This window comes from Vipera berus (genome assembly GCF_964194415.1).
Source record: "Vipera berus genome assembly, chromosome: 4".
Lineage (NCBI taxonomy): Eukaryota > Metazoa > Chordata > Lepidosauria > Squamata > Viperidae > Vipera > Vipera berus.
The window spans coordinates 4,203,344-4,222,086 of NC_138206.1; the positions used below are offsets into that span (position 1 = coordinate 4,203,344).

Here is an 18,743-nt window from a genome sequence, read left to right on the forward strand (position 1 = left end):
ACGAATCCCACAGTGAGCCAACAGAGGCAAAAAAAAAGGCTTAGCAACGTAATGAGAAGACTTTTTAACAAAGTCAACACGCAATAATTGCAAAAGAGGTGCTAATAATTAAAGGGGGAAAAGGTTTCGAGTATGGGGTCCAAGGCTTTCTCAGGGTTATTTTATACTGTGCTTGCTACAGGCAGAATATTTAGAATAACTTAACACTGGGAGGGCAAAGTTTAATTGCTGCTAAATCATGCAAATTCTCTCCCCGCGGCACCAGTCCCACCGTCTCTGCTTGGCTTGGGAAAGTGGATTCGAGACTGCTGAGTGATTTGCTAATGTGGGCATGGCATCGCGGAACACCCACCCAATTATAATTCTGCTGAAAGACAGGTTCCTGTCCTTACCCACCCATGCGAAGGGATTTATTTAGAAATAAATAAAAAGTTAAGTGGGTTAAGTGACAGGTAAGCAGGAGGAAAACTGGAGCCAAGGAGAATTCTAGCCCATCGGTTTATCTGGGTGTTTAGAAATTCAAGGCAATTTTTTTTTCTTCCTAAGGCACAATCCACATCCTCTTCTTGGAAATGAAATTCGATGCAACTGGAGGATTTACTAAGTAAAGATAAAAGTTTACTATGTTTAGCAAACATGTCCGCTACTGGAAAAATGAGCCGGCTATTCGTGTTTTGTATTTTCCCATCTCAAAGGCCAAAAAATAAATTTTTCTCGTATTATTTCCCTCCCCCTCCTATTACTTAGGGGATGGAGGCTAAAACATAGGAAGAACGGCTGACAGAATTGGGTATAGGAGGGGGAATTGGCTGATGGAAGGGCTAGGAGGGGGTGACATGATTGCAGACTTCCAATTTTTGAGGGGCTGCCACAAAGAAGAGGGGGGGGGGTCAACCTCTTCTCCAAAGCGCCCGAAGCCAGGACAAGAAGCAACAGATGGAAACTAAGCAAGGAGAGAAGCAACCTAGAACTAAGGAGGAATTTCCTATCGGTGACAACCATTAACCAGCGGAATGACTTCCTTCAGAAGTCGCGGGTGACCCATCATCGCTGGAGGCTTTGAAGAAGAGACTGCACAGCCACTCGTCTGAAATGGTATAGGGCCTCCTGCTTGAGCAGGGGGTGGGACTAGATGACCTCCAAGGAACTGACACGTATCCACAATGACCCAAGGAATTTCCTGCATTAGGAAAACAGCACGGGACCGGGTGGGATGGGAAGAAGGCCCAAGGCAGGGAGGGGAAATGGGGAGAAGATAGATAGGCGGGCAGGCACCCCGGCTTCCCTGTAGCCGGTCGTAAGGGTGAATAACTGCAGGGCACTGCAGTGGCCGTTAACTGTGGGACCAGGTCGTAAGTAGCCTTTTGGACAGGGCCGTAACTTTGAATGGCTTGACAGCTCATAACTCAAGCACTACTTCTAATCTAGTTAAGATGCTAGGCTCGTAAAAGGAAAGCAATTCATCACAGGAACGCCGGGCTACACCTGCAGATCTGGGGTGTCTGTTAGTCTTTCCCCACAGCCTTAGCTAGGAGAGGCCGATTCTAGCTAAAAGAATCAGATTTAGAACATAGAATAACAGAGCTGGAAGGGACCTTGGGGGTCTTCTAGTCCAGCCCCCTGCTCAAGCAGGAGATCCTATACCAGAGGCCCCCAACCTTTCGGGCACCAGGGACCGGTTCCGTGGAGAGTGTTTCTCTGAGTACTGTAGGGTGCGTGGTTTTGTGTGCTGCCTGCATCCTGCGGATGGGGCTTTGCTTGTTTGTGCGGACCGGTTGCTGGCATGCCGCGGCCCGCTACCGGTCCAAGGACCAGGGGGGTTGGGGACCCCTGCCCTATACCATTCTGGACAAATGGCTGCCTCTTCTTGAAAATCTGCAGTGATGGAGCACCCGCAACGTCTGCAGACCAGCCGACTGATTGTTCTCACTGTCGGGAAATTTCTCCTTGGCTCTGTGTCTGATCTCTCTTTAACAAGCTTCCGCCCATTACTTCTTGTCCTGTCCTAAGAGGTCATCCAATCAACCCTGCTGAGAGCCGCCTGACCACCATCAGTGCAGGGAGCCACCCATTTTAATTTCAGTAAATATTTCTTTTTTTCCTCGCAACGTAACTGGGTGAGCCTTCCGAACGCTTTTTCTTCCCCCCCCCCCCCCCCACAAATGCAGGAAAAGTTGCTTTACGAAATGAAGCCGCTGTCTGCGTTTGAGTAAACGGGACGATCTTGAATTGTGCGTATGCGTGCAACGTGTGGAATTGTGCAATATGGACCTTCCCGGCCCGAAGGTCCACAATTAGTGCAGGTTCGCGTCCCACCAGGCTCAAGTTTGACTCAGCCTTCCATCCTTCCCAGGTAGGTAAAATGAGGACCCAGATTGTTGGGGGCAATTAAGCTGACTTTGTAATAATGCCGCTGGGGGGGGGGGGGAAAGCCCTAATAAGCAGGCATATACATAGAATGAAGGCTACTGCTAAGCACATTGGTTTGTGCTTAAATTGTAAGCCGCCCTGAGTCTTCGGAGAAGGGCGGGATATAAATGGGATTAAAATAAAATAAAATAAAATAAATTATGACGGAATGCCCGGCTGATTCAGTCAACGGAACTGGGGAATCCTGATATTAATATACAAAATTGTATCCAATGAGCATGTGAGCTCTCTAATTGCAAAAGCCCACTTGGACCGACGTATTGCGGGAGGAAGAGTGGCAGAATCTGGGGGCGGAGTCAAAAGAGGAATCAGCCTAGAATCCCTACGTAGTCACAAGGGAAATAAATCCACCTTCCCTTGGATTAAGCTGACCCTTATCTAAGTCTTAGCAGGTGCTGACTGCTAGTTGAGAAGCACAGGCTTTAAAGCAACAAATCGGCAACAAACCACGTGTAGTAGACCTTGTCTTTCACGCCTGACACATATCCACATTGACCAGACTAGGAGATTTTTTTAAAAAATGGACAAGTCAATAACATTTTCTAAGTTGAAACAAGAGATAAACAATTACCTGATGAAATACAGGCTGTTTCCAGTTTAGGTATACCTGCAAAAGGCAAACACAAGATATTATCATCCTCTAGGGACTGATGGATAAACAGTTGGGAAAAAGTCATGGGACACAGTGTGACAACCGCAACAGGAAGGTGGATAGATACGGCGATACCCTCCAACAGATGAATTTATTTTATTTATTTTATTTTATTTAGATTTATATACCGCCCTTTCCCGAAGGACTCAGGGCGGTTTACAGGGCATTTAAAAAACAGTCAATACAAACGTTAAAACAAATTAAAAGAGATTAAATAGAACCCTGAGAAAATTAAAACCCAGTTAAAATTAAAATTAAAAATATTCTCAGCCTGGGCCAGAGAGCTCGAAGAGCCAGGTCTTCAGGTCCCGGCGGAATGAACGGAGGTCGGGGGCTGTCCTAAGCTCCGCAGGCAGCTGGTTCCACAGGGCAGGCGCACCCACTGAGAAGGCCCTACCCCTGGGTGTTACCCGCCGGCAGTCTTTAACCGGCGGCACCCTGAGAAGACCCTCCCTGTGGGAGCGCACAGGACGATGGGAACTTGATGCCGGCAGCAGGTGTTCCCTCAAATATCCCGGACCCTCGCCATGTAGGGCTTTATAGGTCATCACTAGCACCTTGAATCTCACCCGGAGGGCAACCGGAAGCCAATGCAGCTCGCAGAGAAGAGGTGTTACACGGGAGTATCGGGAGACTTAAAGAGGTTAAAACTTGCCGAAACGGCCCGATTGGCTTGTTCGATTAGAGAGAAGACAATATCTAATGTTTAGTGGTAAGTGGAAACCCCCTGATGGTATTTTTGTGTAAAAAAAAAAAAGGGGGGGGGGGAGGGGAATAAACTTTATGGTTTTGACAATTAGGCAAGGTAGAGTACGGAAAGAAGAGGTTCACGATGTGACTTTAGAGAAAGAGGCATAAATGCACTTATTGCTACTGTAAAAATCAGAAGTCACTTCTTTATACCATTTTTTCCCCTTTTCTATTTCTCCCGCTAATCTCTTTTCTTTTTTGCACCTTTAGGTTTTTTTTTTCTTTCTTTCCTTTTATTCTTGGTCATTCTATTTCATTTGGCATTAGTCTTACTCTTTGGTGGTATTATTTATTTATTTATTATTTAAATTTACATACCGCCCTATTCCGGTAGGACTCAGGGCGGTTTACAGGGAAAATTAAAATACATAGCATACAAAATTAAAATCAGTTAAAACTATGATTAAATTACAGTCCCTGAAGTTAAACTAAAACCCAATTAAATTAAATTAGTTAAAACCCCTCAGTCTGGGCCAGACAGCTCGAAGAGCCAAGTTTCCAGGTCCCGGCGAAGGTCGGGGGCAGTCCTAAGTTCCGGGGGAAGTTGGTTCCATAGGGCCGGCGCGCCCACAGAGAACGCTCTTCCCCTGGGAATAACCCGCCGGCACTCCTTAACCGGCGGTACCCTGAGAAGGCCCTCCCTGTGGGAGCGCACAGGACGATGGGAAGTTGATGCCGGCAGCAGGTGTTCCCTTAGATAATCCGGACCCAAGCCATTTAGGGCTTTATAGGTCATTACCAGCACCTTGAATTATTAGTCTTACTCTTTTGTTTAAAATTGTTTATCTCTATATCTCTATAAAAGGTAAAGGTAAAGGTTCCCCCGCACATGCGTGCTAGTCGTTTCCGACTCTAGGGGCCGGTGCTCATCTCCGTTTCAAAGCCGAAGAGCCAGCGCTTGTCCGAGGACGTCTCCGTGGTCATGTGGCCGGCATGACTAGACGCCAAAGGCGCACAGAGCGCTCTTACCTTCCCACCGGAGTGGTCCCTATTTTTCTTCTTACATTGTTATGTGCTTTCGAACTGCTAGGTTGGCAGAAGCTGGGACGAGTAACAGGCGCTCACTCTGTTATGCGGCACTCGGGATTCGACCCACCAAACTGCCGACCTTCTGATCGACAAGCTCAGTGTCCTAACCCACTGAGCCACCGCGTCCCTTATCTATATCTATATCTATATCTATATCTATATCTACCGTATTTTTCGGACCATAAGACACACTTTTTTCCCCCAAAAGTGGGGGGGAAAATGAGGGTGCGTCTTATGGTCCGAAGGTGATCCGTATGGTCAGCCCCAACCTCTGCAAGTGGAGCACGAATCGGCACGTGCTGAGAAACGCCGATCTCGCGCTCCTGCACTCTCCCTTGCTCGGTTTCAGCTTCCCTTGCTAGAAAGCAGGCTGAAACGGAGTGAGGGAGATTGCCAGGAATGCGAATCGGCTGATCTCGCGCTCCTGCAATCTGCCTCGTTTCAGCCTGCTTTCTCTTGTAGCAAGGGAAGCTGAAACCGAGCAAGGGAGTTTGCAGGAGCGCGAGATCAGCCGATTCGCATTTCTGGCAATCTCCCTCACTCCATTTCAGCTTGCTTTCTGCAAGAGAAAGCCGGGCTGCAGGGCCGCCTCCGCGGGTGCTGCTCTAATGCAGAGAGGGAAGGACAAAGAGGGAAGGAAGGAAGGAAGGAAGGAAGGAAGGAAGGAAGGGACAATGGGAGAGGGAGGGAGAGTAAGAGAGCGAGAGAGAGAAAGAGAGGGAGAGATAGAGAAGGAGAAAGAATTTTTTTTCTTGTTTTCCTGCTCTAAAAACTGGGTGCGTCTTATGGTCCGGTGCGTCTTATGGTCCGAAAAATACGGTATATCTATCTCCCTAATTACTTTACAAATACGAATCCCAGGTATATCCATATTAGCAGTAGAAAAATCATCGACCTCCTTCTACTGCTAATATATATGCCAAGGCACATGGAATGCTGTTACCTTCCCACCGACGTGGTACCTATTAATCTACTGGCAATTGCGTGCTTTCGAACTGCTAGGTCGGCAGGAGCTGGGGCAAGGAACAGGAGCTCACCCCATCGCATGGAGCTCAGGACTCAAACCCGGGCTACCAGCTTTCCAACTGACAAGCTCAGCGTCTTTAACCGCTGAGCCATCACGCCCTCTTGTCTAGCTAGCTGGAAGTTAAAATATATCCAGAGGGGTTCATTTCTTACGCTCCCGGATGGATCTGCAGCAATCATAAATTAAAATATACCTGAGATGACAGCTTAGGACAATGTGTGTCTCAACCGTGACAACTTAAAAAGTTGTGTGGACTGCATGCCGGTAGAGGAATTCTGGGAGTTGCAGTCCCAAGGTTGAGAAACATCACTTTAGAGCACATTACATTACTTTACTGCTGTGTGGACCAGTACCGGGCCACGGCATGCCAGGAGCCGGTCCGCACAAACAAGCAAAGCCCCATCCGCAAGATGCAAGCAGCACACAAAACCACGCACCCTCCGGTCCGTGGAAAAACCTCTCTCCACGAAACCGGTCCCCGGTGCCCAAAAGTTTGGGGATCTCTGCTTTAGAAGAGGAAACCAAGCTACCGAGATGTGTCCTTCTGCATTACTCGGGCCACATTTTATCCCCTTTCTTCCCCCCCCTTTTTTTAAAAAGTAATTCTTTACTCAAAGCCCCCGCCTGCCGCCCCTGGCCGCCATGATGTCTACGATAATTCCTAGACACTCACTGGTCACATTAACACTACAATGTTTACTGACTCACTTATTTTCTGGTCTGAACCAAAAGTTGAACAAATTAGTCATTAACTAAGCAAGGTGGGTTAGCCTGACACATTAAGACACACACACACACACATACACACACCCAAGTTAATCACGGTTCAAATTAAACAAGCCTAGCAAACTCTGGCAAGGCAGCTGTTTAAATCTTCAATCTTCAGGAAGGTGTCAAGAGAGAGATGGAAGGAAAAGGGCTTGGCAGACCCAGCCTTTGTGAAGTTATGATTCCCCTCCTACAAACTATAGATCAGTGTTGTTGTTGTTTTTCAACCTCTACAACTTTAGGCTGGATGGACTTCAATTCTCAGAATTCTCCAGCCAGTCATGGCTGGCTAAGGAATTCTGGGAGTTGAAGTCCACCACCACCACCCCAGCTTAAAGTTTGAAGAGGTTGAGAAACTCTCGTTTAGGAAAATTCACCATTACTGCAACAAAACAAAGCAGGCTTTTTTCTATACCACAGTACAGGCAGTCCTTGACTTACAACCATTTGTTTAGTGAGAGTTTAAAGTTACAACAGCACTGGGGGGAAAAAATGACTTAGGACCGTTTTTCACACCGCTGTTGCGGCATCCCCACGGGCACAGGATCAAAATTTGGTCGCTTGGCAACTGATTCATATTTATGATGGTTGCTGTGTCCCCGGGGATACATATGATCCCCTTTTACGACTTTCTGACCAGGACATGGAAGCCAGATTCCCTTGACAACCGGGTTACTAATTACTTAACAACCGGGTTGCAACGATTCACTTTAGTGTGGGAAGAAAGGTCACGAAATGCGGCAAAACTCACTTAATAAGTTAGTGGCGGACATGATGCTAAATGAAATGGTAATAGGGTTTCCTGGCTGAGCAGGGGGTTGGACTAGATGACCTCCAAGCTCCCTTCCAACTATTCTATTCTATTCTATTCTATTCTATTCTATTCTATTCTATTCTATTCTATTCTATTCTATTCTACTCTACTCTACTCTACTCTACTCTACTCTACTCTACTCTACTCTACTCTACTCTACTCTACTCTACTCTATTCTCCACTTACGACCAACTGCAGTGATTCACAGGGATTTGTCTGAAATGGTATAGGGTTTCCTGCCTGAGCAGGGGGTTGGACTAGATGACCTCCAAGGTCCCTTCCAACATCATCATCATCATCATCTTCATTATTTTGAGCTCAGTTATGGTCGTTAAGTCGAGGACTACCTGAAATGCAGACGAGAAAGGAACACCAGAGCACCGTGTGCAAGCACCCCATCCTCCTTATAAAAACAGCCTGGGTAAGAGAAACCTTGCTTACTTACTATGCTAACACCAATGCTGTAGGTGAGTAGTAGGAAGATGAGAGGGTAGTTGACTGTTTTCTTGTGCTTGAAACATTCGTACCTGAAACAAACACACAAACGAGGATTAAGGAGTCCGAAGGAAGACAAAAGAAATCCTTAATGCACAAGGCTTTCAAACAGAAGCTTTTCGCGAGACTGGGAGCCACAAAACACTCCGTGGCCACTTTAAATTCTCCGTGGCATGTAGGATCCAAATAGTAAGGGGACTCGGTTGCAAGTTCCTGCTGATGCAGGATGACGATGATTCACTAAATTGATAGGCCGCCCGTCTCTGTCCAAAGTGACTCTGGGTGGCTTGCATTTTTTTTTTATTCCATTTATATCCCGCCCTTCTCCGAAGACTCAGGGCGGCTTACAAGCTTAGCAGTAGCCTTCATTCTATGTATATGCCTGCTTATTAGGGCTTTCACACACACCCCAAGCGGCATTATTACAAAGTCAGCTTATTGCCCCCAACAATCTGGGTCCTCATTTTACCTACCTCGGAAGGATGGAAGGCTGAGTCAACCTTGAGCCTGGTGGGACTCGAACCTGCACTAATTGCAGGCAGCTGGTGTTACTTAAGGAGGCATTAGCCCACTGCTCCACCAAGGCTCATTATAATAAAAACATAGGCACGTATGAAAACAAATACCCAAACAATTAAAATGTCAAAAGAATACAGGCTGAATCTGGCGGGAGGTGGCTCAGATTCTGCCAGTTCCTTGTACGATTCAGCAGAAATGCTGAGAATTTTCAAAGCCGTGGTAATATGGGAGGGGAAAAAAAAAACAAACCTTAAGGTTACGCCTTTTCCAAATGAAGGTGATCTGAAATAGGAATAAAATATTCCTGCCTGCAGATAGATCTCTGCGTTATACAAACTCGGCAAACTTGTTTCAGTAAGAGGCATAAACTATCTTCGTCATTCTTAAAAGAACACTCAGAACAAAAGAATGTTTTGTGCTTCCCCCCCCTCCCTTCTCTAAAATTAGATCCACGTACAATAAAGCAAGAGGCAAAGTATATTAAGAAAAAACTGCTTCACCTTACCAAAAGCATTGTTTTATGAAGAAATGCTCTCTCCCCCGCTTATATTATATTAACCACTATAATAAAGAAGGAGAGACCCCGATGATTGTACATTTTAGTACAGCTTAAGATTAGAGGGGGAAAAAATTGGAAAATCAAACGTTCAAAGGACATTATGGGCTTTGCAGTTCCATCAAATTGTCCCAAGAGCACAGACTTTAATGTTTTGATAAATTTAGTACTGAAGAAACTCATCATCAGTTTATTGGGGGAGAAAAAAAAGTGGTTTCAGCAATTTTAAAGAAAAAGGGTTGAGTTTATTTGGGAGTTACTGGGGGAAAAAAATAGGATGTCAAATACAGATGGTTATTCTTCTCTCAGAGTTACCAATGTCCAGAATCAACATTCAATTCTCTAGCCGCTTTACTTTGCAGAAAAAAATCAATCTAAGTGTGAAGGCTAAAAGTTATTTTTTTAAAAAATCAAGCAAGTGAAAAGTACGTTTTGTGTAAAGAAATCTTAGGTTTCTTTGTTGGCATAAAAGTTACAGCCAGCTGGGTGACTTTGGGCCAATCACCAGGAGATGGTGAGTTCTAGTCCCAACTTAGACATGATAGCCGGTTGGGTCAATCACTAGGAGATGGTGAGTTGTAGTTTCACCTTAGCCATGAAAGCCGGCTGGGTGACTTTGAGCCAACCACCAGGAGATGGTGAGTTCTAGTCCCACCTTAGCCATGAAAGCCAGTTGGGTGACTTTAGGCCAAATCACCAGGAGATGGTGAGTTGTACTTTCACCTTAGCCATGAAAGCTAACTGTGTGACTTTGGGTCAATCAGCAGGAGATGGTGAGTTCTAGTCCCAACTTAGACATGAAAGCCAGTTGGGTCAATCACTAGGAGATGGTGAGTTGTAGTTTCACCTTAGCCATGAAAGCCGGCTAGGTGACTTTGAGCCAACCACCAGGAGATGGTGAGTACTAGTCCCACCTTAGCCATGAAAGCCAGTTGGGTGACTTTAGGCCAAATCACCAGGAGATGGTGAGTTCTAGTTTCACCTTAGCCATGAAAGCTAGCAGTGTGACTTTGGGCCAATCACCAGGAGATGGTGAGTTCTAGTCCCAACTTAGACATGAAAGCCGGCTGGGTGACTTTGAGCCAACCACCACCAGGAGATGGTGAGTTCTAGTCCAGCCTTAGCCACGGAAGCCAGTTGGATGACTGGGCCAATTACCAGGAGATGGAGAATTCTAGTCCCTCCCTGCAAATTCAGTACTGTACCTCCAATAGCTATTTCAGCACCCATGTCTATGCGAGTGAAATAAAATTTTAAGTCTGTGAATTGTTAATCAGTCATGAAAGAGAAACGGATGACAGATACTTACAGGCAGTAGACAAAAACGCAACAACTGTAGATCATGGGTAGCTCGTCCAACAGCTGCAAACAGCAGAACAAAAAGGTTATTTGTGCGTAGAGAAAAAAATTCAAAGAAAGATGGCGGGCCCAAATCAAAATGGTCAGAGCAGGACAGCTTTTACTGAAAACGGTCAGCATTATTATTATTTTAATGAGGGAGGGAGCTAAGAACTGCAATGGAGAAGAAGATGCATAGAGGTTGGACCCAAAGTTTTCCATACTGGAAGACTGCTGGTCCCCTCCTTTTCATTAAACTAGACCAGGGGTAGGCAACCTTGGCTCTTTTATGACTCGTGGACTTCAACTCCCAGAATTCCTGAGTCAGCATGGCTCAGCTTGGAAACCTCTCCCTTTCCCCTCAGCATGGCTGGCTGAGGAATTCTGGGAGTTGAAGTCCACGAGTCATAAAAGAGCCAAGGTTGCCTACCCCTGAAATAGACCTGCCCAATGCCTGCAATTGTTCTTCGTATGTTTCGGCCTCCAGTCCCCTAATCATCTTTGTTGCTCTTCTCTGCACTCTTTCCAGAGTCTCAACATCTTGTTTACCGTATTTTCCGGCGTATAAAACGACTGGGTGTATAAGACGACCCCCTACATTTCCTGTTAAATTATAGGGTTTGGGCTATACGCACCGTATAAGACTACCCCTCTTCCAACGCACACCAAATAAAAATTAAAAACATCAGATTTGATTTTAATATGGTAATTTTAATTCAAACGCTTATGACATGCAGGTACTTAGTAGGAAAACTGTCACTTATAAACATAAGGCTGTTTGTCATCAAACATGTAAACATAAAACAGTGCAAGTGGATTAAACTTTTCCTAATTCACTCTAAAGCTTTCCCAAATGGGAGATCCGCTCCAGGTTTTCCAGCCAGCCCGCCCAGTTCCTGAGTCAAATGTGTCCTTAGAGGTAAGCAGCTGCTCTGGCTGCTGCATTCCCCACCTGCCTTTCAAGTTGGGATAGACTGCAGCTGCTCTTCAACTTTAGAAGGAAAGACGCCCAGACCCCAGCCTGTAAAAAATCACAGACTGCAGCTTCTTCTCCAATTGGTCCTGCTTTCCCTGCGCAGACCTAATGGGAGATCTGCTCCAGGTTTTCCAGCCAGCCCTGTCCCTAAAGTTTCAGCACCGGGCATATAAGACAACCCCTGACTTTTGAGAAGATTTTCATTGGTTAAAAAGTCATCTTATACGCCAGAAAATACGGTATATTGTGGTGGCCAAAACTGGATGCCGTATTCCAAGTGTGGCTTTACCAAGGCCTTATAAAGCGGTACCAACACTTCACGTGATCTTGATTCTCTCCCTCTGTTAATGCAGCCTAGGACTGCGTTGGCTCTTTTGGCAGCTGCAGCACACGGTTGGCTCCTATTTCGGTGACTGCCCACCAATTATGTGTAGGCAGATTTTATTCTAGATTAGTCAATCCTCCTATATTGCTGTCTGGACTCCTGGATAAAGTATTTTAACTATCCACAGCAGTTGTTACTGGCATCTTTGGTCACTAGGAGTTCAAAATAATAGCCCATAATCAATCCAAAGCAAAACGCGCTATGAATGCACCCCTATCAACCAACCAGGGAAGCAAAACGGATCCAAGCATGTCCCTTTCCCACGGACACAAAAGGTGCATACTTTTTCAAGGGCTACTGACCTGCATTTCATACTTCAGGGTCATGTGGAAGCACCAGGAGCCCAGGCCCACGGCTGAAATCCAAATAAGAAAGGATTATATATATATATGTTGTATGTAGTATGTTTAGGTGTGCGTCATGTATGTGTTTCACTTTGAGAGCGGGCAACTAAATTTCATTTTTGAAGTGTCCCGTTGTAACCACAGTAAAAAAAAAATGAAATAAAGGTTATCTTATCGATGAGAGGAATTCCACATAGGTGACAGAATGAAATGCATATGCCCTCTCACCAATAAGGCGACTCTTGAGTGGCTTACCAATGGTAAAAGGATGTATGCAGGTAGTTCTCTACTTACAACATTTTGTTTAGTGACCGTTCAAAGTTAACAGCAGCACTAAAAAAAGTGACTTATAACCGTTTTTCGCACTTAGGACTTCGTAAGTAGAGGACTACCTGTAGGTTGATCTATTGTCACACGGAGTCCTGGAAAATACAGGTAGCCCTTGCTATACCAACCACAACTGATAGATTGATAGATTTTTGGCTCATCACAGCCTGTTGCTGAACAGAACAAATTTTGGCTCTCTTCTTGGAACAGAAGTGGATAGGCTGGTTGACTGAGCCAAGTCTTTGCCCTATTTTAGAAAGTAAATTACTTCAAGGGTTGTGGCCAGGGCGTTATCAGAGCCTAAAGCAGGGGTAGGCAACCTTGGCCCCTTCATGACTTGTGGACTTCAACTCCCAGAATTCCTGAGCCAGCATGGGGGAAACTATGGCCCCTTCATGACTTGTGGACTTCAACTCCCAGAATTCCTCAGCCAGCATGGGGAAACTGTGGCCCCCCTCATGACTTGTGGACTTCAACTCCCAGAATTCCTCAGCCAGCATGGGGGAACTATGGCCCTTTCATGACTTGTGGACTTCAACTCCCAGAATTCCTCAGCCAGCATGGGGAAACTATGGCCCCTTCATGACTTGTGGACTTCAACTCCCAGAATTCCTGAGCCAGCATGGGGGAAACTATGGCCCCTTCATGACTTGTGGACTTCAACTCCCAGAATTCCTCAGCCAGCATGGGGAAACTGTGGCCCCCCTCATGACTTGTGGACTTCAACTCCCAGAATTCCTCAGCCAGCATGGGGGAACTGTGGCCCCCCTCATGACTTGTGGACTTCAACACCAAGAAGAACAACTTTTAAATTCTTCTTAAAGAACTCAAGAAGTACTTTTGAAGAAGAGATTGGACAACCGTTTGCCTGAGATGGTCTAGGGCAGGCATGTCAAACTCATGACGTTGTGTGACGTATTGCAACTTTCCCCCCATTGCCGGCAATGGGGTGGGCGCAGTTCTGGCATGAGGGATTCGGCCCACGGACCGGCAGTTTGACATGCCTGGTCTAGGGTCTCCTGCTTGAGCAGGGGGTTAGACTAGAAGATCTCCAAGGTCCCTTCCAGCTCTGTTGTTCTGTTAAGAAGGGTGGACTTCAACTCCCAGAATTCCCTAGCCCCAAGGTAGGCAACCTTGGCTCTTTTATGACTCATGGCCTTCAACTCCCAGAATTCCTCAGCCAGCATGGGGGAATTATGGCCCCTTCATGGCTTGTGGACTTCAACTCCCACAATTCCTGAGCCAGCATGGGACAGCTTGGAAACCTCTTTCCCCTCAGCATGGCTGGCTCAGGAATTCTGGGAGTTGAAGTCCACGAGTCATAAAAGAGCCAAGGTTGCCTACCCCTGAACTAGACATACCCAATTCCAGCAATCCTTCCCAGCTGACAAACAAAATCAGTGGGGGAAGCCAGGTTTGTTTAACTAGTGAATGTTTCGCTTAACGGCCATGGCCAAAAGACTTATGGAACCCAGTGCGACTCACTTAATGACCGCATCGCTTAGCAACAGACGTTCTGGAGCCAATTGTGATTGGAAGTCAAGGACTATCTGCACAGCAAAAGGATGGGGGAGGAAAAACTGGAGGGACAAGCCAGCTGGCAGGCTTTGTTGGAAGCATGAAAAATGGAGGTTAAACAATAATATACCTCACTCTACTCCATCACTGCTCCCCCCGTGTGTCATCAGATTTTAATGCTTAGCTTTAATTTATGTTTTAATATATAAACACATTTTTCCGACGGTAAGAGAGCCCAGAGTTACCCTGTGGTAAGATGGGTGGCCAATAAATTTTAGAAAAAAATAAATACCTATATACATAGACAGATTAGACAGGCAGGCACGCAGCTAGGCAGACAAGACAGACAGACACAAAAATGTCCTGAAATTCTAAACAGGTTTTTTTTGGGGGGGGGGGGGGAAAGCTGTTGGATACAAAAAATTTCCTTAGAACAGCTCACATTATTCTTCACAGCTCACATTATTCTTCAGGGCTGAAATGTCACCCTCTTCAAGCCGCGTTTCGTGCGTGGGCACACAGGCTGGGCATTCAAACTCAAAGATCCCGCTAAAAAAAAAGGCGAAGCAAAACCGTCGGATGGGACGCCGTCGTAGAAGGAAAGCAGCCCACGTACCTGTGACACACAAGTATGCCATTATATAGCGCTTCTCAAGGCCGTCTTTGAAACTCTGAATTGCACCGTAGATGGGAGGGAGGATGAAAATCAAGTTGCTGACGGTGTTCCCTGCAGAGAAAAAACAAAACAAATAACAAAAAACAAAGCACAAGGCATGAACAAAACTTTAGAAGATTATTACAGCCTATTCATTAAAAAAAAAGGACATTTCTGAGAGGAGAACTAGCCAGGCTCTCCTAAGGCCCTGTCGGCTCTTTTCCTACAATTAGGCCAGGGGTAGGCAACCTCCGCTCTTTTATGACTCATGGACTTCAACTCCCAGAATTCCTGAGCCAGCATGGGGGAACTTTGGCCCCTTCATCACTCGAGGACTTCAACTCCCAGAATTCCTCTGCCAGCATGGGGGAACTATGGCCCCTTCATGACTTGGGGACTTCAACTCCCAGAATTCCCGAGTCAGCATGGGGGAAACTATGGCCCCTTCATGACTCGTGGACTTCAACTCCCATGGCCCCTTCATGACTCGTGGACTTCAACTCCCAGAATTCCTGAGCCAGCATGGGGGAACTTTGGCCCCTTCATCACTCGAGGACTTCAACTCCCAGAATTCCTGAGCCAGCATGACTTAGCTTGGAAACCTCTCCCTTTCCCCTCAGCATGGCTGGCTCAGGAATTCTGGGAGTTGAAGTCCATGAGTCATAAAAGAGCCGAGGTTGCCTACCCCTGAATTAGGCAATGTATTGTAGGTTATAAATACATAAATGAATGACGGGGGAGGAGGGGAGAGCAGAGAAGCTTCGAATGACCTCAGCGGGAGCGGCGGTAGACAATATATATTTCAGTCACCTTTGACAACAAAATCATTCCCTTTACAAAAGTAAGGGAAACGAATTGTTGTTCTTCCCCATTCCGCATTAAAAGAAACCGGTGCAGTCATTTTTAAAAGCGGTTTTATGAACCTTGGCTAACAGGCAGGACAATGAGGTCATTTTAAGTGGTGTTTCAACCCATTTTTAAACATTTGGGGCGGGGGGGGGAAATATATTTTTTTAAAAAATTGCTGCCTACTCCCAAAGGTTCTGGACAGCTAACACAAGATAGTCCTCGAATCACGACCGAAATTGAGCCCCAAATTTTCACTGCTAAGCCAGGCCGTTGTTAAATGAGTTTTTTCCCCCCATTCTACCTTTTTTTTAAAAAAAAAAATCACAGTTGTTAAGCGAATCACAACGGCCATGAACTGAACCGTACGGTCATTAAGCGAATCGAGGGCTTCCCCCACTACTGACTCGGTTCTCGGAAACCGAATGGGACGGTTGCAAAAGGGGATCGCGTGAACCTGGGACACTGCAGCCGTCGTAAATACACGCCAGTTGCCAAGCGCCCAAATTTGATCATGTGACCTGGGCGGGGTGCTACATGAATCGTTAAGTGTGAAAAAAATGCTCATAAGTCACTTTTTCAGTGCTGTTGTAACTTCATACGTCACTAAAAGAATGTAAATCGAGAACCCAGATATGTTGACTTTGTAAACTGCTTGGAGTAAAGCACTATATAAGTCTAAGTGCTCTTTCTTTCTTTCTTTCTCTCTCTCTCTTTCTTTCTTTTCTTTTTTCTTTGTTTCCTCTTTCTCCTTTCCCTTCTTCTCTTTCTTCTTTCTTTCCTTCCCTTTCTTTCTCTTGTTTTTCTTTCTTCTTTCTTTCCTTCCCTTTTTTCTTGTTTTCCTTCCTTCCTTCCTTCCTTCCTTCCTTCCTTCCTTCCTTCCTTCCTTCCTTCCTTCCTTCCTTCTCTCTCCTTCCTTCCTGTGGCACAGTGTTTAGAATGCAGGATTGCAGGCTAACACACTGCCCACAGCCAGGAGTTTGATCCTGACCGGCTCAAAGTGGACTCAGCCTTCCATCCTTCCGAGGTCGGTAAAACGAGGAGCCGGATTGTTGGGGGCAAATAGGCCGACTCTGTAAACTGCTCAGAGAGGGCTGTAAAGCGGCATATAAGTCTTAAGTGCTATCGCTATTTACCTCTATGAGAGCTATGTTTGCCACCTTGCATCGACCAAACTATATAAAAGCTGGGATAAAAATCTAATAAAAATAACAACAACAAGAACAATATCCAGTCGTAGAAATCAGAGATCAGGCACGTATAATTTTAGACCTCGTTGCTTTCTCTCCCTTGCCGGGTTCTGATGACGAAACACTTTTCAAAAAGCCACACTAAGCAACTCGGCGTAATCTCGACACCTTGTGATGTTGTGCTTGTGGGCGGTGATTAAGAAAGTATACCATCAAACTATCTGGGGAAGTATAATTAACTCCAAAGTCAAGTAGCCACAGAGATGACGTTCAACTGAGCTCTAGACGGATAAAAGACCGGGAGGAAAAGGCCGCAGGAATAACATTTACGGGATTGAGCAAGGGACCCCATTGTCTTGCAAGCTCGCTTTGATGCAAATTTCCTCTCTTCCCAAGCGGGGAAACTATGGAGGATATTTCTAGCTCTGGACTGAACGATTATCGGTAGCCCTGGACTTAAGCAACAGTTCGTCTTCATGACCCTCCAAACTTACAACGGTACTGGGGGAGAAAAAAGCGACACGAGTGTTCCTCACCCTTACGACCGTTGCAGCGTCCCTGGGATCACGGGATCAAAATTCAGACGCTTGGCAATTGATTCGTATTTATGACCGCCGCGGCGTCCCTGAGGTCACGTGATCCCCTCTGGCGACCTTCTGACCAGCAAAGTCAACGGGGAAGCTGGCTTCGCTTAACTGCCTTTCTAGAACCGGGGATGCACGACGGTTAGGATGCAGAATTGCAAGCTAATTCACTGCTCGCTGACGGGAGTTCGATCCCGACCGGGTCAAGCTTGACTCGGCCATCCATCCTTCCGCGGTCGGTCAAAGGAGGACCCAGATTGTTGGAATCAACAGGCTGACTCTGTAAACCGCTGAGAGAGGGCTGGGAAGCACCGGGAAGCAGCCTATAAGTCGAAGGGCTATTGCTATCGCTACTAAGAATCAGAATACCGCTGGAAGGGACCTTGGAGGTCTTCTAGTCCAGCCCCCTGCTCAGGCAGGAGACCCTATACCATTTCAGACAAATGGCTGTCCAGTCTCTTCTTGAAAGCCTCCAGTAGATGAAGCACCCACAACTTCTGGAGGCAAGGAGTTCCACTGGTTAATTGTCCTCGCTGTCGGGAAGTTTCTCCTTTATTTATTTATTTATTTGTTTTATATACCGCCCTTCTCCCGGAGGACTCAGGGCGGTGTACAGAGCAATAAAGTAAGAATACTGTACAATAAAGCAACAGAGTGAGAAAATTGTAAAACCCAAATCCATCAGGCCAGGCCGGCTTGTTGGAATAGATAAGTTTTTAGATCACGCCGGAAGGAGCGAAGGTCGGGGGCCATCCGGATTTCAGCTGGTAAGCGGTTCCAAAGGATTGGCGCACCCACCGAGGATGCTCTCCCCCTGGGGGTCACCAGCTGACATTCTCTGACCGGTGGCACCCTGAGGAGGCCCTCTCTGTGGGAGCGCACAGGACGGAGGGACGTTGACGCTGGCAGTAGGTGCTCCTGTAGGTAATCTGGACCCACGTCATGTAGGGCTTTGTATGTCATCACTAGCACCTTGAATTTCACCCGGAAGGCAACTGGAAGCCAGTGCAGCTCACGGAGCAGAGGTGTAATATGGGAGTATCGGGAAACCCCCAAAAGCATTCGTGCAGCTGCACTCTGCACCAGCTGAAGCTTCCGAGTGGTTCTCAAGGGCAGCCCCATGTAAAGAGCGTTGCAGTAGTCAAGACGAGAGGTCACAAGTGCATGGGTGACTGTACGCAAGGCATCCAGGTCCAGATAGGGTCGCAGCTGGTGCACCAGACGAACCTGAGCGAAGGCCCCTCTAGTCACAGCTCCTATATGATCTTCTAAGGAGAGCTGTGAATCTAAGAGGACGCCCAGATTGCGAGCCTTATCTACGGGGGGTAGTAACTCGCCCCCGATATTAAGAGATGGAATACTCTGAATACCCTGACATGCCGGTATGTACAGCCATTCAGTCTTGTCCGGGTTGAGTTGAAGCCTGTTCCTCCCCATCCATTCCCAGACCGCTTCCAGGCAACGGGACATCACGTCGAGGGCATCACTGATGTGGTTTGGGGTCGAGATGAAAAGCTGGGTGTCATCAGCATACTGATGA

At 46.5% G+C, this 18,743-nt stretch overlaps 1 protein-coding gene across 2 annotated transcripts in view; it reads right to left on the reverse strand.

The window, feature by feature from the left end:
- Positions 1-15,202, reverse strand: part of ACER3 (alkaline ceramidase 3) — a 34,871-nt gene extending 19,669 nt beyond the window's left edge. Inside the window, exons 1-5 of one of the 2 annotated variants that reach the window (XM_081326563.1) lie at positions 14,545-15,202; positions 12,042-12,094; positions 10,350-10,402; positions 7,916-7,997; positions 3,002-3,037 (exon numbers count right to left, since the gene is read on the reverse strand). In XM_081326563.1, the coding sequence (XP_081182689.1) occupies positions 3,002-3,037; positions 7,916-7,997; positions 10,350-10,402; positions 12,042-12,094; positions 14,545-14,566 (246 nt within the window). In that variant the 5' untranslated portion in view covers positions 14,567-15,202. The remainder of the gene's footprint in view (positions 1-3,001; positions 3,038-7,915; positions 7,998-10,349; positions 10,403-12,041; positions 12,095-14,544) is intronic. The other variant, XM_081326564.1, reaches the window with a different exon arrangement.
- Positions 15,203-18,743: the final 3,541 nt, after the last annotated feature.